Source organism: Tarenaya hassleriana, unplaced genomic scaffold, assembly GCF_000463585.1.
Source record: "Tarenaya hassleriana unplaced genomic scaffold, ASM46358v1 Cleome3, whole genome shotgun sequence".
NCBI lineage: Eukaryota > Viridiplantae > Streptophyta > Magnoliopsida > Brassicales > Cleomaceae > Tarenaya > Tarenaya hassleriana.
In genome coordinates, this window is record NW_010966177.1 from 548,271 (window position 1) to 570,578 (window position 22,308).

At 36.8% G+C, this 22,308-nt stretch overlaps 2 protein-coding genes across 3 annotated transcripts; both read right to left on the reverse strand.

Annotated features, from left to right (window-relative positions):
• Positions 1–3,603: 3,603 nt before the first annotated feature.
• LOC104818592 (UDP-glycosyltransferase 73C1-like) lies at positions 3,604–5,031 on the reverse strand. Its single transcript, XM_019203111.1, has one exon. The coding sequence runs from the start codon at positions 5,029–5,031 to the stop codon at positions 3,604–3,606; it is 1,428 nt and encodes a 475-aa protein (XP_019058656.1).
• A 1,096-nt stretch (positions 5,032–6,127) lies between these two features.
• Positions 6,128–22,098, reverse strand: LOC104818591 (protein SHOOT GRAVITROPISM 6). 2 transcript variants are annotated; one of them, XM_010548226.2, is made up of 51 exons: positions 21,837–22,098; positions 21,500–21,590; positions 21,352–21,406; positions 21,144–21,275; positions 20,443–20,514; positions 19,842–19,932; positions 19,636–19,731; positions 19,095–19,173; positions 18,949–19,012; positions 18,441–18,544; positions 18,104–18,209; positions 17,858–17,947; positions 17,639–17,716; positions 17,382–17,449; positions 17,191–17,290; positions 16,997–17,107; positions 16,721–16,810; positions 16,534–16,599; positions 16,345–16,440; positions 16,180–16,254; positions 15,807–15,866; positions 15,487–15,576; positions 15,070–15,191; positions 14,460–14,589; positions 14,275–14,354; positions 13,803–13,938; positions 13,401–13,482; positions 13,035–13,180; positions 12,858–12,938; positions 12,649–12,749; positions 11,990–12,228; positions 11,796–11,905; positions 11,548–11,673; positions 11,378–11,452; positions 11,163–11,296; positions 10,973–11,045; positions 10,650–10,781; positions 10,016–10,197; positions 9,815–9,937; positions 9,647–9,707; positions 9,482–9,577; positions 8,985–9,085; positions 8,504–8,609; positions 7,938–8,051; positions 7,776–7,850; positions 7,466–7,564; positions 7,290–7,361; positions 7,122–7,207; positions 6,934–7,024; positions 6,737–6,844; positions 6,128–6,617 (listed from the first exon to the last, which is right to left on the reverse strand). In XM_010548226.2, the coding sequence occupies exons 1-51, from the start codon at positions 21,874–21,876 to the stop codon at positions 6,438–6,440; spliced, it is 5,115 nt and encodes a 1,704-aa protein (XP_010546528.1). In that variant the 5' UTR covers positions 21,877–22,098; the 3' UTR covers positions 6,128–6,437. The 2 variants fall into 2 exon arrangements, with proteins under 2 accessions (XP_010546528.1, XP_010546529.1); XM_010548227.2 differs by lacking the exons at positions 20,443–20,514; positions 21,144–21,275; positions 21,352–21,406; positions 21,500–21,590; positions 21,837–22,098 and having other exon boundaries at positions 19,636–19,723; positions 19,842–19,926.
• Between the last annotated feature and the right edge of the window lie 210 nt (positions 22,099–22,308).

A 22,308-nucleotide genomic window follows, 5' to 3' on the forward strand; every position in this document is an offset into this window, starting at 1 on the left:
CCATATGAGATTCAAGTCATGACGGTAGTCCATGTGACAATCTCATGCGGGTCAATCCAGTATTCCGTTCTCCAACGAATACCTATGACTATGATCGTATCCAATACCTATGATCATATCTATAATCATCAATCACACATCATACTAGTCTTATTATGTCATCATTCCCATAATGACACAAGACTAGGGAGTTTAGTATCATTCATAATGATACATGGATTTCATAACAGATCTAGTATGCAAGAACATGTAATGAATCAAATACTCTCATAAAAACCATAGAAAATATCAATACATCAAATGTATCTGAACAAAGCTCATAAACAGTACATCATAGAGCACTAAACCAACAGAAATCTACATGAATCTTCCATCGGGTTATTCTTATCTTATGGGGGAATCCATTCCATTCGGATTCGTCTGCAGACTCAACAAATCGTTATATGGACTGAAATAAGCTTCTCGGTAGTGGAATCTTTGGCTTGCGAAAATGCTAACTGATGCTGGTTTTGTCCAATCGAAGTCAAATTCTTCTCTGTTTGTTTAGAAGTGTGGATCGAGCATTGCTACCATTTTAATATATTTCGATGATCTTCTTTTGACTGGTAATGATCCTGAGCTTTTATAGGATCTGAAAACTGTTTTACACTCTGCGTTTCAGCTGAGAGATCTTGGCGACATGCGATATTTTCTTGGGCTTGAAATCGCATGTTTTCGACAGGGGATTTTCGTAAATCAAAGGAAATACACTCTCTCGAACTTTTTGATGAATTTGGAATGTTGGGTTGATAGCAATACCCATGTAGTTTGGTCAGAAATTGGGACAAGACAGTGGTGAACTTATGCTTGATCCAAAGCACTATCGGACTCTATTGGGAAAATTGATCTATTTATCGCTTACACACCCACACATCTGCTACCCTGTCATGAAGCTCAGCCAGTACATGTCACAGTCGTGGACTAGTCACTTGCAGACTGCTTATCGAGTGTTGCACTATCTCAAGAACTCTCCGGGTCAAGGACTGCTTTATCCGTCTGCTTTTGATCTTTATCTTTGTGTGTTCACTGACTAGGCATCGTGTCCTGATTCCAAACATTCTGTCACAGGATTTTGCGTGTTCTTGGGTGGTGCTTTGGTCTTTTGGAAATCTAAGAAACAGATCACTATCTCTCGAAGCTCGGCTGAATCCGAGTATCGCGCAATGGCACAAACGACCTGTGAGCTTGTTTAGCTCGATGCATTGCTTCATGAATTGGATTTCTAGTGTCCTCATCCAGTGTCACTTTATTGGACAATCAACCCGCAATCCACATTGCAAATAACCCGGTCTTCCACGAATGCACGAAGCATAATGAATTAGACTATCATTTTGTCTGCGAGCGTATCACTGATGGTTTCCTGAAGCCTCTACATGTTTTATCTCATGATCAACTTGCGAATTTACTTACCAAACCGGTTTTGGTGGATCATTTCCAACATTTGTTGTCCAGGATGGGAATAGATTCTAGAGGTTGTTATATTTCAACGGTTAAAATGAGAAAACAAATATAAATTTAAGAAGATTGAAATTGATTAGAAATGATTATGATGATGATCGGGAGAAATAAAAGATACGAAATCAATTAACAAATAATGATAATTGTGTCAATTATCTCTTGATTTATTTGTTTCTATCATATATTATTTCTTTGTAAATTTCTTTCTTTAATTATTTTGTAATTGTTTTTTTATAAATAGATGGGTTATTTTCATTGTAAAATAACAAGAAGATGTAGTAATAAAAGTGTTCTTTATTTTATTTTTCTCTTTTTAATTTCCGTATTTTATTTTTCAATATGGTATCAGAGTAGTGTTACGATCTGATCTATATATTTTTTTCTTAGTTTTTATTTTCTACTCTCTTTGTTTTTGAGTTCTTAATATTTATATATCCAAATGGTTTGAAGTGAAACAAAATCTAGAATTCAGCGAAGTGCTATGATAAAAGGAGATAAAGGCAGAATTCCATGATCAAACAAACTGATTTGAGGATGGATCAAAACTTTCAAGAACCAGATAGGTATATGTGGATCATTTTATTAACAATGAATTACTTATCGAGTTTTTAAATTATTTCAGGTATTCTCTCCAAGATCGACATTTTACATTATCTCCAAGTCAATCTTGAGAGAAATGTTAAAATAAAGAAACAAATATAATTTTAAAAATATTGAAATTGATTGGAAATGATTTTGACGATGATTGACAAAAATTAAAGACACAAATTCAATTAACAAATAATGACAATTGTGTCAATTATCTCTTGATTTATTTGTTTCCATCATATATTATTTCTTTGTAAATTTTTTTCTTTAATTATTTTGTAATTGTTTCTTATAAATAGATTTTCATTGTAAAATAACAAGAAGAAGAGATGTAGCAATAAAAATGTTCTTTGTTTTATTTTTTTTCTCTTTTTAATTTTTGCATTTTATTTTTCAATATCAACAACTTTAAATTTCAATCTTATCGCTTCTAATTGTTTTTTTATGGGAAAAACTCCTAAAAATTCTTGAACTTGCAAGTTGCGAGAAAAAAAATTCATGAACTTGCGAGGGTGCCAAATAATTACTGAACTTGCAAAAAGTGTCTCAATAAATCTTAATCTTGTTTAAAGGTGTCATATTAGTCATTCAGAGAAACTGATTATAATAATATGATGACTTACACTAGGCCAACCTCATCAACCGTACAACAGGAACACATTCAATCTCCACGAACTACGATAGAGACAACGTTGCCTGAAGAGAACGCGACGCCGACGACACCGTTGCCTGAAGAAATCGTTGGCGATTTCTGAAGAAATCACTGATGATGGAGGAAACGAAGTTTCGGGATCGGACTTTGCTCTCGGGACTCGATTTTGGAAAGAAAAAAAAAACGGTTTTCTAAAACTCAGTACTGTGGTATTGTTATCGTTATTCATATATAAGATGTGGCAGAAGAAGAGAAGAGATGAACAGTATGCTCAGCTTTTGAAGTTGTTCGAAGAGGATGATGAACCGGAGGTTGAAGAAACCAGTTTTCTAAAACTTAATATTGATTACGTGGTAAAAAAATTCTACTTGGCGTGCCATGTCACCTGCCATGTAGGAAATAAAATTATATTATTATAATCAGTTTTTCTAAAGGACTAATATGACACTTTTTTTTTAACAAGATTAGGATTTAATGAGACATTTTTTGCAAGTTCAGGAATTATTTGGCACATTCGCAAGTTCAAGAATTTTTTTCTCACAATTTACAAGTTCATAAATTTTTAGGGTTTTTTCTTTTTTCTATCTTTTATTCCCTTAGTTTTAGTTACGACAATTGTATTTAGTTCTGTATATATTTACATGAACTCGATCAATGATAAACAAGTGAGAAGTTTCTTTTATTGCCTCCTCTATTTCTTTACTAAAGCATAAACACTTTCTATAACTTATTAGAAACACCAGTCTTTTGGTAAGAGACTTCTTTTTATTATACGTAATAAAATTATAGAATCGAAACTAAACATCATAGAACTCTAAAGCCCATTTTTGAATTAGCATAAAATTATACGATAAAAATTGATTCCATCAAATTTTAGACTGCGCTTGTTGCATGATGTCTTGTATGAGCAGTGCGATGTTACAATGGGAAGAGCCTCCTTCTCCCACAGCTTTGTTTGCTAATTCTCCAAGTTCTTTGGCTCTTCCTTTTCTCTCTTTTGCTTCAGCACTATCACCCATTAACTCACTTACTGCATTTTTTATCCCATCTTTGTCAACCAACACTTTTATTTTCTCTTCTTCACCGTATTGCATCGGCAGTTCCACCCCGGATCTCACGCCTACTCTAAGAATCTGAACGACCAGTTTCTCGTTGCAAAATTGGTCTCCGAATAAGGGCCATGTGAGCAACGGAACCCCGGCAGTGATCCCTTCAAGAGTCGAGTTCCATCCGCAGTGCGTCAAGAACCCTCCGACTGATGCGTGTGAAAGGATTAGCACTTGGGGTGCCCATCCTTTGACAAGAAGCCCTCTTTCTCTGATTCTTTCTTCGAACCCGCTTTCCGAAATCCATTTTTGTAACTCACTGTACTTCTCCCCACCTCTTATCACCCAAACGAAGGGCCTGTTGGATTCTTCGAGGCCTAGACCGAGCTCTCTGAGCTGAGCCACTGGGAGATTGTAGAGACTGCCGAGGCAAACGTAGAGTACAGAATCCGGTTCTCGAGAATCAAGCCATTTAAGGCATTTGTCTTGATCAATGGCTGCGTTGTTTCCTCTTTCGGCTTTGTCTAACCCTAGCTTGTTGCATAAGGAAACGGGTCCAACTGCCCACACTTTACTTGCTCTTGCCTTGCCGTACTCTCTCAAATAAGCGGGTTCGAGCTCTTGGAACGTGTTCACGATCACGCCGTATGACTTGTTATCTGCTTCCACCAACTTTTCCAAGAACTCTTTCCAATCGCCAATAGGGTATGTGAGCAGGGGAAGTTGGCGTTTTGTATATTCGACCCTGTCGGGGAGATCTGGAACGACAACATACTCTTTTTCGGACTCTATAGTGTCGAAGATCCCGGCTTCACGTCCGACTTGCGTGCAGAGGAGGGCGAAACTGCACATACCATGAAAGACGATGTTGGGAATCTCGAACTTTATGGCAAGGCTGCTGGTGTAAGGCAACCACACATCCGCGATTACGCAGCTCGGCCGCGGATTCATCTCTTCCAGGAGCTTCTCGACGGGTTCTCCAAGCAAATTAGCCGCTTTTAGAAACGCCATTGACGCCTCCTCTGAATCCAGCATGTCGATATTCTCGAGACCTTCGGGCAAACCCACTTCTTGATACGGAAACTTCACCTCGACTAGGCTGATGGGTAGGCCCGATTGGACGGCACGGCTAATGACATTCTTGAACCGGTTGGCATTAAGAGGAGTGGTGACGATGGTTATGGTCACGCCTCGTTGAGCCAAGAGCCTGGCTATATCGACCATTGGGATCATATGGCCCGGAGCCATGAAGGGAAATAATTAAGAAGCTTATACTTGGAAGTTCAAAAAAAAAATTCTACTTGGTGTTATGGCTAAATGTGAGAGAGCAAAATATATAGACAGACACGTGGAAGAGAAAGCCGATAAGCAAAAGGAAAGAGATAAGCATTCTGTATTATTCGGTGACAGCCGATATGGTCCACAAGACATTTACGACGTGACACTACTAAACCTGCCCTTCCGCGTTTCTCTCTTCTCGACGTGATATATATATATATATATATATATATATATATATAAATCCGTATGTGTATAATTTTTTTTTTAAAATGAAAAAATAATCAATATAAAAATAAGAGAAAAATACTAAAAATTTATAAACTTGTAATTTAATATAATATTAATTTATGAATTTATAGGTGTACTTATTTATTCCCGAACTTATATTTTTTAATACAATAATTCATGAATTTGTATTTTTAAATATAATAATTATTAAATTTGTATTTTTGAACACACTAATTCATAAATTTTGTTTTGACGATTACAAAACCATTAAACAAATTTAGAAATTTTTGTGTTAAAAAATATAAGTTCAAAAATAAATAGATGCAGCTACAAATTCTTGAATTAATATTACACTAATTGCAAATTTGAAAATTTTCAGATATTTTTTCTAAAAATAACTAAAACTCAGAAATATATTTAAAATACAATTCTTACCAATAATTGATTTTTTTTTTTAAAAAAACGAATTGAATCATGATATAAAAATACGATATTTGTAAATTTTATAAAAACAAAAAAAACAAAATTCTTAACAATCGGATGTGATAATTTTAAAAAAATGAAATAATTGAGTAATATAAAAATAACCAAAAACAGAAATTTCTTTAGAAAACAAATATATTTATCAACAAAAATCGGGAAAAAAATTGCATCAAATTAAATCTAACACAAAACCGAATGTTTATATTTTTTACAAAACCGAAAACCAAATCTGAAAATAATCAAAACGAATTCAAACTGAAATCCGAGATGGATACTCTTCTACTCTGTATCCGCTCATCGTTATTCGTCCAGAACAAAACAGTGAAAAACATAACGTTAGATCAGAATCGAAAAAAACTCGACAAAAAAAAAAGCAACAAGAAGTCGAATTCGGTGTCCATGTACAAAGACTTTTATGTTACACAGAACCAAACCACAAACAAGACAGTGATCTTTCATGACCAAAATATCTGCAACATAAAACAAAACGAAACGAACAATGACATAACTTGTAAAACCAAAAAATATTGGCGCACACACACTGTACATAGATTATAAGATCGAAACGGCGTCTAATTTGTATTCACAACGGTCGTTTATTATCATTATGATTATTGTGTAGGCTAACCACCGAACTGCATTCGTGTGTTGGATCGGTTAATTTATTTCTTGACCGACTCGGGATCGGTTGTTTTTCTACCTGAGTCGGTCCTATCGAGTCGGGATATTCTCCATGACGTTGATTTGGTTGATTTCAGCAACAAACCGAGGGCCGATGAGCACGAAGCTCTTACAACCGCATCGGTCGACCTACCCATCTTGCTAACCAGCACACCAAACACCTAAACCAAAAGGGTTAATAATAACCTCATGGTCATATGCGTTTCTCTTACCGAAAAAAAAAAAAAAAAAAAAAAAACTAGAGGTATGTGCGGGAAAAAAAACGTTTCTGGAGAATGACCTGTGGATAGTAGAGAGAGATTATGTGTTGATCCTCCGAAAGGGACAACATGGTGGTGGCGAAATGTATTGCGTTCGCCTGAATTACCGGCCATGGTGTGTCAAAAGCCTGCAATGGTGGTTCTCTCGTTTCAGATAACCTATTTTTTCAGGTGTATTGTATTTGAAATATGAGGAGGATAACTTGGCAAAACGAACCTGTATGGTTGATGCCAAGTACGTATCGACTCTTACGGATTGTTGAACAAAGTGCCTTGCGAGGTCCCTTACAAAGTCTTCGTATCCGCTCCTGAAACCGAAAGGTTGTGATTTGAGGTTCATATTTTACGGTTTATGGAGAAAAGAAATGAGAAGGTCTGTGTATTATTGGGATGTCGAGCACATACCGATGGTCAGAACTGAAAGAACGGGACTCAAACAGGGAAGGAGGACATTCCATGTCCATGAGAGGAGCGATCCGTTTGAAGGCGCCCTATTCGTTAATAACATGTGTAAACTAAATTTCCAACAACTAGATGTAACAGTGATAGGTTACAAAAACGATGGTCGCTTACTCGGCATGCCTGTCTAACACCAGGATCATCATCGTGTAGGTGAACGACCAAACGAGGCAGGGTGGAATGTACCTGACATTAAACAGATGCAGGGGTATTAGTTTAGTTGCTTATTGTGGTCATATCGGTCATGGACCATGCTGTAGATTAGCTTCTTAAACAAGGAAATGTGTTACCTGCTCCACAAATGCCTCTCGATGCTCTCCGATGGCATAGTTACTTAATGCTCCAAAAGCTGCAAAAGCATTGGCTCTCATCTTTGAGTTCATGCTTACCTGCAAAAACAAAAGTCCATATTTCAAGTGACAGGAAGTAGCAAAACCCTTTTACATTCAATCAAATGTTAGATCTCATTAGTGTATCTGAAAGTTTCCAGATCTAAGGAAGCACTTTCTAAATTTTTCCATTATTCCTTTCACTATTAGAAATTTTTTTCCCCAATCTTAGCAAACCTTTCAGATAATCATACTCGAAATTGGATCCTACCTGAAGATTACGAAGCCGAACAGATAAATTCATCAAAAAAGGTTCAACTGCATCATTGGGTGCTGACTCTGTGACCTAAAACAAAGACAAGAAACATGTAAAGTCAAAACCATTTTTTGATGGGTTTCACAGAAATTCAGAGCTCAAAAGATAGAAAATTACCGTCAATAAACACGAAACAGCAGTTAGTTGCACTGATTCATCCAAGTCATCGAGCAAGGCTAATATTACGCTAAGAACTTGAGTTGTGTACTGATTCATGCAAGCAGATGGAATCTGGCAAAATTCAGAAGGGAGTAACGAATCACTGATCAGGACAAGAAAATGGGGAGAGAGAGGAAGAAGAAGAAGAAACAAAGTAAAACTGCACACACAGCGAACAAACTCATCATATAAACTAGTCCACTATCCCTGTTTTATCTAGTAAAATTTCTTACAACTTCGTTGACAGCGATATGTAAGAATTTTTTGCGTGTAAGCTTCAAAAAGATTGGCAAAAGAGAACATATTTCCCTGTTACACAACTAATGGCTTCATCAGAAATTTGTCATGGCTGCGGACATTAAATCTCTTAGACATTAATCGTAGGTAATTTACAACTGAACATTTACGACCACATTGTGTAAGTTTACTGATGAAACCATTTTTTACTGAAACTGGTAGAAGTACTTTTAAGTTACTGTAATGTTTACCATAAAGTAAACAAAGATGTTGTGAATAACTCTTACTTGTACTAATCCTCTTAAACAAAGACGTCTAACGGTCGGAGAATCATCTGAGACATGTCGGCAAAGCGATTCGACCATCTGCTCCAGAAGGGAATTAAAATCGCCACTGCAATACTCAAAAAGTAAAAAGAAAAAATAGAGAGAGAGGTTAGCAGATTACACTTCAGAGGTTCTATGATGAAAGAAGTGAAACAGATCTTCCACAACCCTTTTCTATTATGAACTTTCATACACAGATAACGTATGATTAACTGTTCTTTTCTGAAGAAAGCAAAGAAGGTAAATGGATACATGAATCTGAAGAAATCTGTAGAATGATTACTGGTAGAGTATCAGCACCACGTGATTTACCAATATATAAGTTAAAAAGACGAGGTCACATTTCGGACAAAAACTTTGATATCAAAGTAGTTTAACACATGAATATTGATGAGAAGGAAACAAAGAAAAAACAAATTGAAGGGCATTGATGACATTATACCTGTAGCGTACAAACTCCGACAATGCTGCAGCTGCAGCTTCCCTTTGAAATCTTTCTGAGCGGTTTAACGACTTTGTTAAAATCATGCAAATATTTCGAACCTGTAAGCCAAACACAGAAACATAAGTTCTATTTCGGTCCGAAGCAAAATGTATGCACTTTTGCCTTCACCCGTAAATCTATGTCTGCTCAAAAAAATGTTTCAGAAATATAAGCTGTATAAGCTGTTTGTAAGAGTGCTTAGTTTTCCAAAACTTCATTTTTTTCAGGCAAAAACCAGTTACCCTGTGCACTAAAAACCATGCACATCTCCATATTCATGCCGCTTGATACAAGAATGACCAAAGAAAAGTCATAATTATACGCAGCCCGTCAACCAGTAATAGATCGATGATAGATTTGTGAAACAACAGTCAAACAGTATGCTGAATACTTCAAGAGGAAAACTATACAACTACGGTCACAAAGTTCAACAATTTACGAGCAACATTAGATACCTCTTTTGGTCTCTTGATAGAGATACAGCCAGCAATATCACCAATAAGCTCAACCCATTTTTCTTTCTCTCTTTGCTCCCCATCACGAGCCAGAATCTAAAGAAAGATATGTGTATAGTTCAGTGCACAAGAAAACCAAACCAAAGAGTGTACAATCTGAAGTACCTTTCCCATCTCAAGATCTCCAACACAATCGCAGAAAGTCTGAAATGAAGTTAAAAGCACTCTGCCAAGAAGGACAATTAATGTACAAGCATCACAGAATGAAAACGGTAAAAAAAGATTACTAACAGAGGAGCACGCTGTATACAGGTTTTGAAGGAGAGGAATTACCGCAATGGATCTTGCTGACCAGAGCTTGCAAGTCCATGGCAGCTGCCTAACTGAAGAGTAAGTGCTGCAACAACAGAAGAGTAGCTCTGCTCGACGGCTCTTTTTCCAACTTTACCGCCGCCCCTGATTAAGCACGTACTTTTAGACACTGAAACTCATCAAAGTATAATGAAGTAAATTTGATAAATCAATCAAAGGAACCTGAAAAAAGCAGTGAGAGCAAAAATGGCAGCTTGGAGAATGTCTTCTTCTATCTGAGTTTCGCCAGCAGAACTAGAATTCTCTCCTTTATGTGCATCACCTTTAACTAAAGAATTTTGGTTGAGGACGGATATTAAGTGTTCCAGGAACAGAACTGACAGCTCTGCATGTTGAGAAAAAGCCTGTAGGAAAATAAAAATAATAGAAAATGAAATACCTCGTCAAACTATATTTTTTAATGACCAAATACTTGAGCAATGCAGAAAATAATAAAGACAGAAGGTGAACCAGACTCAGGAAAAAAAAACCTGGAATATTTAGAACTACCGGACACAGGAAAAAAAAAGTTGGATGCTTCTTCATGGAATAAGGTAATATGGCACAGCGGTAATAGACAAACACCTAAACCCAAAGTTATTATTACTAGAACAAGCACAATATACGCAGACTTAGTCATAGTTCTAAACAGATGTGCCCAGTGTGAAATAATGTTCACCATCCTTTCAAGCATTTTAAAATAAAAGCTTCAAGCCAGAGAACCAAGAAGAAAATCAGCAAATAAAGTTGAATGATATCCATTTCGGAGAATAATCTCATGCATCATAGCAGTTCATACAACATTACTAATACTTACATAAAATGCATCTTGCATTGGCCAGCCGCCACGCATCCTTGTTATGTCCTTTGTCACAATGTCCCTTCCAGCAGTAGCCAAAACTTCATTAAACACGATCGAAGACTGCGTGCTCTCAGCAAGGGCAGAAATCTTAATGTGATTAAGGTTTAAAAAAACCAATGTACTGATAATGTACTAAGCAAATGCTATGCAATTGCACATTATAATGATATCACCTATAGCAAAAAACATAAAATCGGTTGACCAGAAGAACTTATAATCAGTAGCTTGTGACTCAACAAGTATCCAAATAAATAGTTCCCAGATTTAAGAAAAGATACGGCTCCGAGAGCTTCACTTCTTAGATGCTTGTCAGTTATATGAACTGCTGCAGAGAGCAACGACTGAGTCGTTCTGCCAGAAAAGGACCACAAAATGAAAAGGGCATTGAGTCAATAAAAACCAATTGAAGTGAACGAAAATCCACCAATGAGCAGATCGGCAAGCTTTGATCATAGTGCAATTAAAAACCTTGAAATGTCATTTTCGCTTAGCTGACTTCCCCTCTTTGAGACAAACTCAGTAACAGCTTGAATGGCACCCTCAGCAGACTGCCTAATTTTGTCACAGATAGCCGAAGTGCAACCTTGCAGTGCTGCTACAAGCTACAGAAACATTGAACAAAACAGTGGGAACTCTTCAATCTAATGACATCGATATCAACTAAATTTAGGAAGAAAAACTACCTCATCCTCGGATAACAAAACAGAGACAGATGACACAATTCTGTTAAAAACCTCGGACGGATCGATAGAGGCATCCTGAAAGTCAGCTAAAAGACGTGTTAACAGAAACCTGAAAATGCAACATGCAAAAGAAAAGCAGATAATTGTAAGCCTAACCACACTAGGCTTACACTTCTCAACATGGCAATGACATCCTCAAGTGAGGACAGGGCTTTATATGAATCTTCCGTATCCAAAGCACTTGACACTACCGTTTTTGGAAGAGTAAGGGAAATGCTGAAGAGCTGGTCGAGAATCTAAGAAAAAGAAGAGCGGGGAGACAATGAGGATCCATCAGTGTCACTATGATATCAAAGTTCTTACCGACGCTCCATGACACCATCGATCAAGACAAGTGGAATAGCTTATTATACGATACCTGTGGAGAAACTTTTCGAACTTCAGAATTTGTGTCTGCACAACGTGGCAGATAGGTAATGACCCTGTCCCCCAGACAGAGGGACTCGCGACTAGGCAATAAAAATGTCGCTGTTGGTCAAACATTGCAATCAATCAGCTGATAGGAATACACTGAATACATATCTCAGAACTTGCTCGAGAACGTATACTTACATGGTAGGCTGGAAAAATTCCCCTGCAGATTGCGGTCTACAGGCTTTCTGTGCGGACAATTCCCAGAACAACCAAGAGGACAATAGCCACTAACACAAAGCTTGCGAAACTTGAGGAGCATCTCATGGACTGCCACACAACCTCTTTTTCTTTGATAATCAATTGGCGACGAAACATATTGATCAAGTTGTCTAAGAAGGTGCAAAAGTTGCTCCGCACGACTTCTTCCATCCTCTCCACTAGTTGATTAATATAAGTACATATTTATAAGGAAAAGCTGGTACTACAAATTTAAAGATAATAAGACTTGACTATTGAGTTTTCTGTGAGTCCATTTGCTATTCACTCACCCTACTCTGATCTAACATGGAGGAACATAACATAACATGAATATTATGTTATGCAAACTAAGAGAGATCAAATAAACTTTGCAGACAAGGCACCTAATATGCTGATCATGCAAATAATATAATCAATAAGAATCCTAGACGGTAGGAATATTGGAAATTTTAAGCAATTTTATCACCGGATTCCTTACTTCACTAATTATTTCACCAATGACAATATTAAATAGATCAAACATCCAATCTTTCCAGAAGAGAAGGAAACCTACAGCCACAGAAGTAGCCATTTGAGCTTACAATTTGCTATTTAATTACCTTGTAAGAAGAATCGCACACAAGAGAGTCACAAGATTGTCGATAAGGGGATTGATCACATCTGCCGGATCGTTAGGCAAAGCAAAGAATCCCAAAGTAGCCTGTCAATATAAGTGAGCATTAATGCAAGAGAACAAATATAAATGCACAACAGAGCAACAACTCGAGGCTTTCTTTCTATACTTCGGACAAAACCAGATTTCAAGTACCTTCATAACACGATTTCTCGTTTCAACAGTCAGCTTCGGCTCGACAGACACCAAGGTTGTGCAAGCATTCAGAGCAAGCACCTGAATAATAGTGAAGAAAAATGTTAAATGTTTGTATCGACAGAGACACTAATGGAGGCATTGGCATTGGCTACTGCCATGGACTAACGAAGACACCTGAGTGTGTAGAAGTTCAAGACTAGACTCTGCAAAACCCTCATTTTCATCTCTACCCATTAAAGTTAATATATAATCAAGCAGCTGGTCTCTTCTTTTCAAAGGAAACGACGAACCACTTTCTGAAGCACTGATGACAGCACGGCCTGCACCCGAGACAGCAATTAAGGATTCAGTATACTAACAAGAGTGACTCACCATGATTACACCAACCACATCAACGGTGTAAAGCGATAGGCATACAACAACATTATTCGTGTAAAAGAAGGCAATATCCTCACTATTCATTGTAAAGAAAAAAAGCTAAGACTCCCTCATTCATCTAGATAAGATTGACAAAAGAATCTTTCTACGCCTGATATTGACCTAATAAATCAATAGCAGTGATAACAGCTTGTTTCGCTGCCTGTTGTCGCACATGAAGAAGACGTGCAAGCATATTAGTACCCTGAGAACAAGAAAATGAAATTCACGTCAGCAGCTATAGAAGAAATACTAATAGTGGTTCATTAACAATATAAGAAGCTAGCTGAAATACAAAATGAAGCTCTGCTTTGTTGTTGCAAGTATTTGATTGTCCAATTCGATCATACTTTAGCTAGAAGAGGTTTATTAGCATATGATCGTTTGAATTAAAGTGAGGAATGAACTCGCAAAGTCTTAAGCATAAGTATATAGCAATTTGTGAAAGTATAAATAGGACATAAGGTATGCAGAAAGATGATAGCGTATGTAGAATAACATGATATCATAAAGGTTAACACATACGACAAGTGCATCTATTCTGGCTTCGATAACCGATGATGGCGCATATTTCGCAGCATATCCATACATCAACGCCAAGGCAGCATGGATATCATCACTATCTTCTGTTTTATAGCTATCATAAAAGAAAGATAAGATCCTACAATAGATAGAAGTAAAACATCAGGTTAGTGCTTAACACACTTCATAACATAACACTGGGTTACCAGTAAGCAAATGTAGAATACACAGAAACCCTTTGGTTTGACTTTTCCTACTCATGCATAACATTGCCCTTGAAAAAATGCAAGATGAATTTAATGTGCACAAATAGATTATCAGAAATACCAAAATGCGACTTCACATAAAACATATTAATCAAAACAAAGAAGAAATCAACAGATTTAACGAAAACATAAATGACAGAAATGCAGGTTTATACATTAGAGTGCATGAGGTAATACAAATGTGATGCATATAGTCAGCCAGGATTCACCTTTGGAAAATACTCTGCCCAACATTATCCAAAATCTCTTTTAGCTTTTCCAGTACTGTGTCCAAGTGTGAAGCAGCCACCTAGACAATCAATGAGCAGCATCATTAACATAAGGAGACAAATCAAGATAAGGAGACAAATCAAGACTAGACCAAGAATCAGAAAAAGTTGCATTCAGAAGATACCAATCCCATGGCCTTCGCTAAACCAAGTCTGTTTGCAGAATTAGAAATGTCAGCCTGTTTGTACATCCAGTCAATCTTATCGCGAACATATGCTCTGTCATTAACTTTCTGAAGAAGGATGCCCAAGCACCTAAAAGATAAGCACATGATGCATCATGCACATCCAAGCTCAACCATCAACCTTGATATTGCATATACAACAATATACTGGGAGCAGAATTAACAAATTTCAGCAACGATTATTGTCATAGATTTGAGGCTTTCCAGCCAATTACCAAGATATAACAATGAATGGTATAACTCCTAAAATGAATGTCAATTCAGTCATGTTCAATTGGTGGAAGTGCACCAGAGTGTATATGAACAAGGATAAACAAATAACCACGAGAATGACATCATCAGGAAGAGAATTCACTAGATAACAGATATATAGAAACAAATAATCATAATGGTCAATAACGGAAAACGCTTTCTGATTGTCAGAGATGAAGAGTAAGAACTGCAACCATGTCAGAAGCAACCAACTGGAGACATAAAATATGGTACTGAAAAAGAAATGATGAGCTCCACTTAGAAACCAGAATGACAGAAACAAAAGAAATTTATTTACCGGTGTAGAAGTGCTGCATGTTCATCATCTGATGTGTAAAGAATGTATTGTTTCGCAAAAGAATTTCCTAGGCATATAATCCAGTCAGCATCCTGGATCACATCCAATGATTCTGCAAGAAACTGCAAGACATGATAGAGAAACTTGTTAATAGTAATTAGAACATATGTCCATTCTATCGAATTTAATCCATAGATTCAAATTTAATGTAACAGATCTTTCTCCTTTCTTGTTATTTTTACTCCAACCTCAAGTTTCAGATTTCTTGACCTCGAAGAAAACAGTTTGAAAATTTTGTGTTATAAATATGATAGAATGTATAACCCACAATTTCCATTGACAAATTGTAATGCTTTAAATTTTTAAAAACTTCATGTTGGAGGCATGTTTTTACTTCAAGAAAATGAAGAAGCTTACATTGATTATCATGGCATCCCATGTCTCTTGGTAGGACGGGTCAAGTTTCAAATCTTCTGTGTCAAAGACATAAGCCTTCATTTTTGGAATCTAGAGCTTACCAAATGCAACAAAAAGTTAGGGTGACTAGTCATAACTTACATCAACATGAGGCAACGGAAGGAAACAGCAACAATCAATGGTTTTGCCACCAAATTTCAATATTATTATGTAACAGTTTACAAAGCAAACGACCACATACAAATACACATATCACTTTAACGGACCAATTAGATCGGGATAGCTAAACACTTACTAAAAACTGGCAAGCAGTAATGTACCTCATCTTGCCAAAACAAGTCAATGTTCTTTGGAAAAAGAGGAGACAGATAACCAAGCACCTGCAGCAGGAAAACAGGCATATCTAGTTTCTCGGAGATAGAATGTGACATATACAATAATTATGCATACCTATTACCTAGTCATGACTTTCCTGAGAGCAACCACTTGATATATACGAAGAATAGATAGAATATGATAAAGATCCCATAACAATCAAGGATTGGAAATGTTTCTGCCGTTTAATCTTGCAAACCTATGTCCCATATTTTTATGTTCAAAAGTAGAAGAAAACAGAAAGAAACAAGCGCTTTAAGAAATCATAAGTCATGAACATGTGGCTATAACAAGATGTCTGAAGTTGTGGACACTTACAGTCAAAATCTGGGTTGCTAACTGCTCCCTTGCTAAGGGGTTATGCAAAAGAACCACCAAACGGGTAAAAATTTCCTGCATTTAATTTTATATATATCCAAGATTGAAAATCAGTGTCAGACAAGAAATTTACAAGACAAATCAGAGGAAGTAAAATCGATTGACCTCAGGGCTGGGAATATCAGAGCGCGCTTTACACTCACTCAGCATGGAGTTGGCTGTAGATCTACGACGACACAATTCAGAGATGCATCTACAAATCTACCAAATATAAGCAATTACACATTAATTCAGGTCCATTCTCTCCTTGGGAAATGCCAGAAACCCATTTAGTCGACCAAAGACATATCTTACAGTTGCAACAGCCCCAGTATACCGCCTTGGAACGATCATTTTCAACAGGAAAGGCCAAAGAATATACTGCAGTTTCAAATTTTATCAGCACTAGCCAAAACATTTTGAGAAAATTCTCAAAGTAATCATACAGCATAAAGGACAAAACTTGCTACTGAAAGAAGAGGCAAAGAAGAATTTGATGCACCTCCATTTCAGGGATCGTAACAGTCAAGAGTAAAAGGCCTTTTTCACAAACTGCTCTTAGCGCTGTTGGATTAAATGGCCCCTTTTTTGCCTAAGAGGGAAGATTAGTGTGTCAGGTTAAATCCTCAAATTGATGTCCCTGGATAAAGTAATATGCTTTCGGCTTCAATCGCTATCACAAAGGAACAGGAAACTAGAATATAAAATTGTTTGTAAAATATTCTCTTATTTCAGAATATGAAGTTAGCTCAGAATATAACATGTACTTTAGCCTTACCTTCTCATCAATATCGGTGTCTGATATTGCACAATGACGTACCAGGTATTCCACAAACATTTCCCCGGACGAGCCAATCAAATAGCAATGTGAAGCCATAACCACAATAAGCTGCCACCAAAGTAGAAGAATAAAACCACAAGTGAACACATCAAAGCATAACTACCTTACCGGTTGTGCTATGTGAGCAATACCTCTGAAAGTGCCTTCCGTACACCTAAATTTTGTTCATCTAACAACGATCTCACAGCTTCTACCAACAAAGGCCGTTTCAAGTGCCAAGCTTCGGACAACCTCCAGAAGGAATGCATTGACACGAGTTGGGTTAGGGAAAGGAATAGAAACATCAGAAGGCTGCCCTGCTAAATGTTAGAGAAAAGAAAACCTTGGAAGAAGATGCTTCAAGACACAAAGGGACCCAAACGTCAAAGGTTCTTCCTTCAACTTGCATTTCTGGGGGAAGAGAAACATGGATGTGAATATCAAATGTTAGTTTTATGTTGAACTAATACATAACCAGACACCTAGTAACTCTTCTTGAAGGTAAAACGATAGCATTATAAGAAGTGATAGGTATTTCCATTGCATTGCATAATATGGAAGTATATCGGTCATACAACAGCAAAACATAAAGGCGCTTACGTTCAGAAGGAATGTAAACAAATCCTCAGGATATATGAAGCCGACAGTCAGAAAACATCGCTGAACTTCATTATAAGTCTGCACCACAAAAAAAGAAGAATAAGATGAAAACTGTGAAGAATTTACTAGCAAAAATAAGAGATCACTTGAACAGACTCACTCCCACAAGCCGCCAACGTTAAGAGAAAAGGAGAAAGTCACCAAGTTTTTAAAAATTACCTTTAATCCAACAGACATATCTGAGCTCTCTTTGTTTTCACTAGTAATACAGATTACAGGAAGAAGAGTTGACAGAACAATTGCAAGGTCCTGAAATACATGGCATATAGCAGCAAAGATTATGTTAATAATTCTAATCCTCTAAGTACCATGGCTCATTCCATGCAAAATGAAGCTCTGAAAAATCATTTTCAGACAAGGCTTAATCCCGTGAACAAAGCAACAGTAAGCACTAAACAGAAATACCTCAAACTCAAGCAGTGGAGGGCCAGACTCAGAAAGTAAAGAGGCATTTAATAGATTATAAAGACTACATGTTGCCAAAAGTGCAACGTTGTGATCTTTCTTATACCTGAAAATTGAAATAAAAATGAAAAAGCATCACAACTTTCGGAAGGATTCCTAAAGATCATGTATAAATAAAATGTCCCGTGCTTTCGAACAAACTTGCTTGTTAGTTGCTGAAGTTGTTATTAATGGAACAATGCATAAAACAAATCTGATTGCAAGACGACTTAGTGATGATACCTTTGAGCACTACAGCATGTATAAGAAGGAAAAAGAGGATGGAGGCAGAACATACAGTTCAAGTATTGTTGGAATAAGTCTTGGTAACGCTGATTTCAGCTGCGTCCGGGTGATAAGACCGACCATCTGACCCAGAGCCTCGACAGAAGATACTCGTACCTTATGCAATAGAAAATTAAGCACGCAACTTAAGTACAGAATAAAGGTGAACAGACAAGTACAGAGAATAACTCTCAAGTAAAAAGATATTCAAATTTATTCATCTAAACTCTGTACGTTAAAGAGAAATGAAGCAGCAACAAAAATGAGTCCTTTCTCACTATCAAATACATGCTTTTCATGTTTTATTCTGGGATAAAATTACAGGTTCGTGCAAAAACAAAAAAAAATGACAGTCTATACCTTTTTTTCTTTTTTTTGAAAAAAAAATAATGGAGTGTACAAATGTGAATCATATCTACAGCCTCTTAAATAAATATCTTAGGAAATACATTTTTTATTGAAACAAGAAATGAAAGTAGAAGGAAACTTGGAGAGATTACAGATAGAGATTATAAGCGAACCTTATGATCACGAGACGTAGCCCAAACTCTCAACAATAGCTCAAAGGCTGAATTCAGAAATGACCTACATTAGATAAAACACTTTAACTTGCATGTCGTTGACACAGATTAACAATGAAGAAAACAGAACAAGAAACTGATCTCACATGACATCACCATCAAGAGGAGAATCTGACACAAGATCCGTGGTGTACATCCAAACAGCCTGAGACCAGCACTTAAATGCTAGACAATACGGAAATAAATCAGAAGAGAGGTAATACGTAAACCGTTTTGCAAACAGTAAGGAATAAAACAAGCAAACTAAGAGGTTAGATACTGAAAACCAATCAAATGATTAAATTCAAAAGGCTGCTTTGTTCGTTAAGTTGATATTAATATAGAGGTGAAGTGCACTATATACTGCTTCTCATTTCTTCCATCTTTCAGAATGGTTCAGGATTAACTAATCACTAAAGTGTTAATATCCTCTGAGTCAATTAAACTGAACGAAAACGCCTAATTAGCTAAAATAAGTCAACCAAACTCTAGTATGGTGAGCACTCAATTTGGCCAGATAGGAAATAATTGATCCCATACTACAGGTAAATCCAGCTTACTCAAATAATTGAAAGGAGAAAGAGATTCAACCCAGAAACTTCAAACACAAAAAATTTCACTAAATTGTGTAGAAATTTTTCATCATACCATTTGCAAAAATTGGACGGTGTATATCACGAACATTCCCAAGAATAGGAAGCACCCTAGAAAGCACATCTTTCAAGCGTGGAGTGAACTGCAAAGCTTCAAAGGAAACAACAAAGTACTTCAAAATATCAGACAACAGCAGTTGGCACATATGATTGTATGTGATTGAAACATGAAGAGAAAGAGAAAGGGCTAAGATGATTAACCATCAGCGGAGGCAAAGTCAGCAAGAATTTGAACCATAGCTGGTGCAGCTGAGCCAGGTCCAGACAGATGAAGAAATATTTCTTCCATCATCTGCGAAAGCCAATGAAAGAATTGTTACCAGACTATATAACAGCGGGAATGACGAAGAAAAATAAAGGGACAGGCTTAAGGGGATAGACATCCATCTATCAAGGGTGAAAGCAGAGCACAAGAGGCAATCAACAACACAAATGAACATTACTAAAATGTCACAATACAGAATAGTAACGTGAGAACAGACATAAGATTCTATTGTGACCTTCCGCTGTGCAACTCGCTCTTTGCCAGGAAAGCTATCAGACATGTCAGAAAACAAAATAATTGAAAGATCTTTACACATACTTCACAAGTAGGCGGCCTCATAATAAGGAAATCCAAATTATATTGCACCCAACCACCACATTACCATGCACACCCATTTTCTTTCTGAATAACTCTTTCCTACCCTTGCATACTAATTTTTTAACATTCAATCACAAAGAAATAATATATAATTGATGTTTACATAACACAACAAAATCCACCAAATCATTAATGACTGAAAGAAAAGAAAATACTTACAAGATCAGGCAAATGTGATCCAATTGAGACGAGTAGCCCTGATGCTTGCCTTTGCCAGTCAGCATTCAGTTCCTGAGTTGTGATGAAACAAAAAATATATAAATCTAATGATGATGTAATAGAAACAAAAACAAGTACATGCAAGAAAATTTGAAAAAAAATACATCGATTTAAACCATAATTTATTTGTTAATTACTATTACACTTCTGTTACGGCAGCTCGGTGCACAAAACATAATTTATTTTCATTACACTTCTGTTAATGAGAAACAATTGACTCAATTGTCTAAATCTACCAAAGACATCACCTAGCCAGAATTTTGTGGCTCAATGTCCTAGGCAGCCTGGGCTTTAAGAATAAAACCCTACAAGTTACCATTAACTTTCCAATATCCCAGGAGAAAGTAAACAAACATTTGAATGACAGACCCGTGAACTATAATTTCTTTTATGCATAAGACATATGCTGATACCCTCTTAGCAATATCTAGGAAGCGGTCTCCGAACAATCAGGAGAAACGAGTTAAAACAGCATTATCTACCTACCAAGGTAACGAGTCATGAATTACATTTTACCTCAAAACAAATATATATTTTTTAAAATTGCAACTTTAACCAGCTGCACTCTCTAATGCTATCTGCAACAGCAAATATCCAAGTAAACATAGCTATGCAAGAGCTGTTCAGTTTTGAAAAAGTACCTTGGAGGATATAATTTCAGCAGTGGCAATCTTAGCAAGTTTTCCCATGAAGGTTGCATCAACGTCTTTCTTCTCTAATGCACGAACACTGAATGCCATAACTTGAAACACCCCAGCCATGTTACCAAACCGCTGTCACATCAACCAATACTGAATTAGTCACCAACTAGAGAAAAACTGCTCAAAAACAAAAGAAAAACAGCATTACTCTTCGTCCTCCGCGTGATACGGTATAGCAACAATCAAGAACCAGAAGCGGATTCCTGAATAAAGCACACATCAGTTTAGTACCCTCACATACAGACAAGTACACAAGGATACACATTGTATGTCTATCGGGATGAAGGAGGAGATACAGTGAGGCAATTTCTTTCAGCGAAGCCATGGAAGCTCCTCTGACCGTCGAGGAATCATCCGCCAGTGACGTCACCAACACCTGAACAGCATCTGCAAATACAATAAGACCGAGAAATAGCAAAGTCAGAATTCGAATCAAAATCGCTAACAAAGGAAGAAAAACTCAAAGCTACAGCAGCAAAAACCCAAATTCGGCTCTCGAAATTTTCCTAATCAACGGCACAAACCATCGTTGATCATAGAAAATTTCCCGGAAATCCCCCGAAGCACTTGACCGATCAACACAAAAACCAACTGAAATCTAAACAACCTAAGATTCAAATCGACGGAGCAGACCTGGAGCGGGGATCGAGCTCCCCGAGCTGGAAGAAGACATTCGAAAACTCAAAATTCTCGAATTCGAACGTTGAGATCGCACGAAGATTTCGCCGTTAAAGAACTCAAGAACGGTAGTATACAAAACGAATTCAAGGTAAATTTTTCAGGTTCTGATTTCAGAATTCCAGAATATTTCCCCGTTTGGTTCTTTGTTCTTTTAAGGTGACAGAAAAGAATGTAATTTTTTTTTTAAAAAAAAAAAGGACCGACGCGACGGCACCAACAGCTGGTACAGAAAATACAGATCGTTTCCGTGGGTCTTCTTCGTGGCATTTGGGGTGAATATAGAAAGAAAATTAAAAATGTGAAAAAGACAAACAAATAAATTAAAAAGGATGGACCCGGATCCAGATAATCGGGTCGGGTAATAACCGGGTTTTAATCTCTTTGCTTTCGGGTTTATTCGCTTTGTTCTCTAGCTATTGGAAAT

Bases quoted from the DNA above. Each gene is read 5' to 3' on its own strand.
- LOC104818591 (XM_010548226.2), bottom strand. From the start codon at position 21,876: ATGTCTTCTTCCAGCTCGGGGAGCTCGATCCCCGCTCCAG. The intron at 21,591-21,836 runs GTCTGCTCCGTC...TTGTATTTGCAG, and splicing joins GAGCTCGATCCCCGCTCCAG to ATGCTGTTCAGGTGTTGGTG. The intron at 13,939-14,274 runs GTGAATCCTGGC...TATCTATTGTAG, and splicing joins GGGCAGAGTATTTTCCAAAG to GATCTTATCTTTCTTTTATG.
- LOC104818592 (XM_019203111.1), bottom strand. From the start codon at position 5,031: ATGGCTCCGGGCCATATGATCCCAATGGTCGATATAGCCAGGCTCTTG.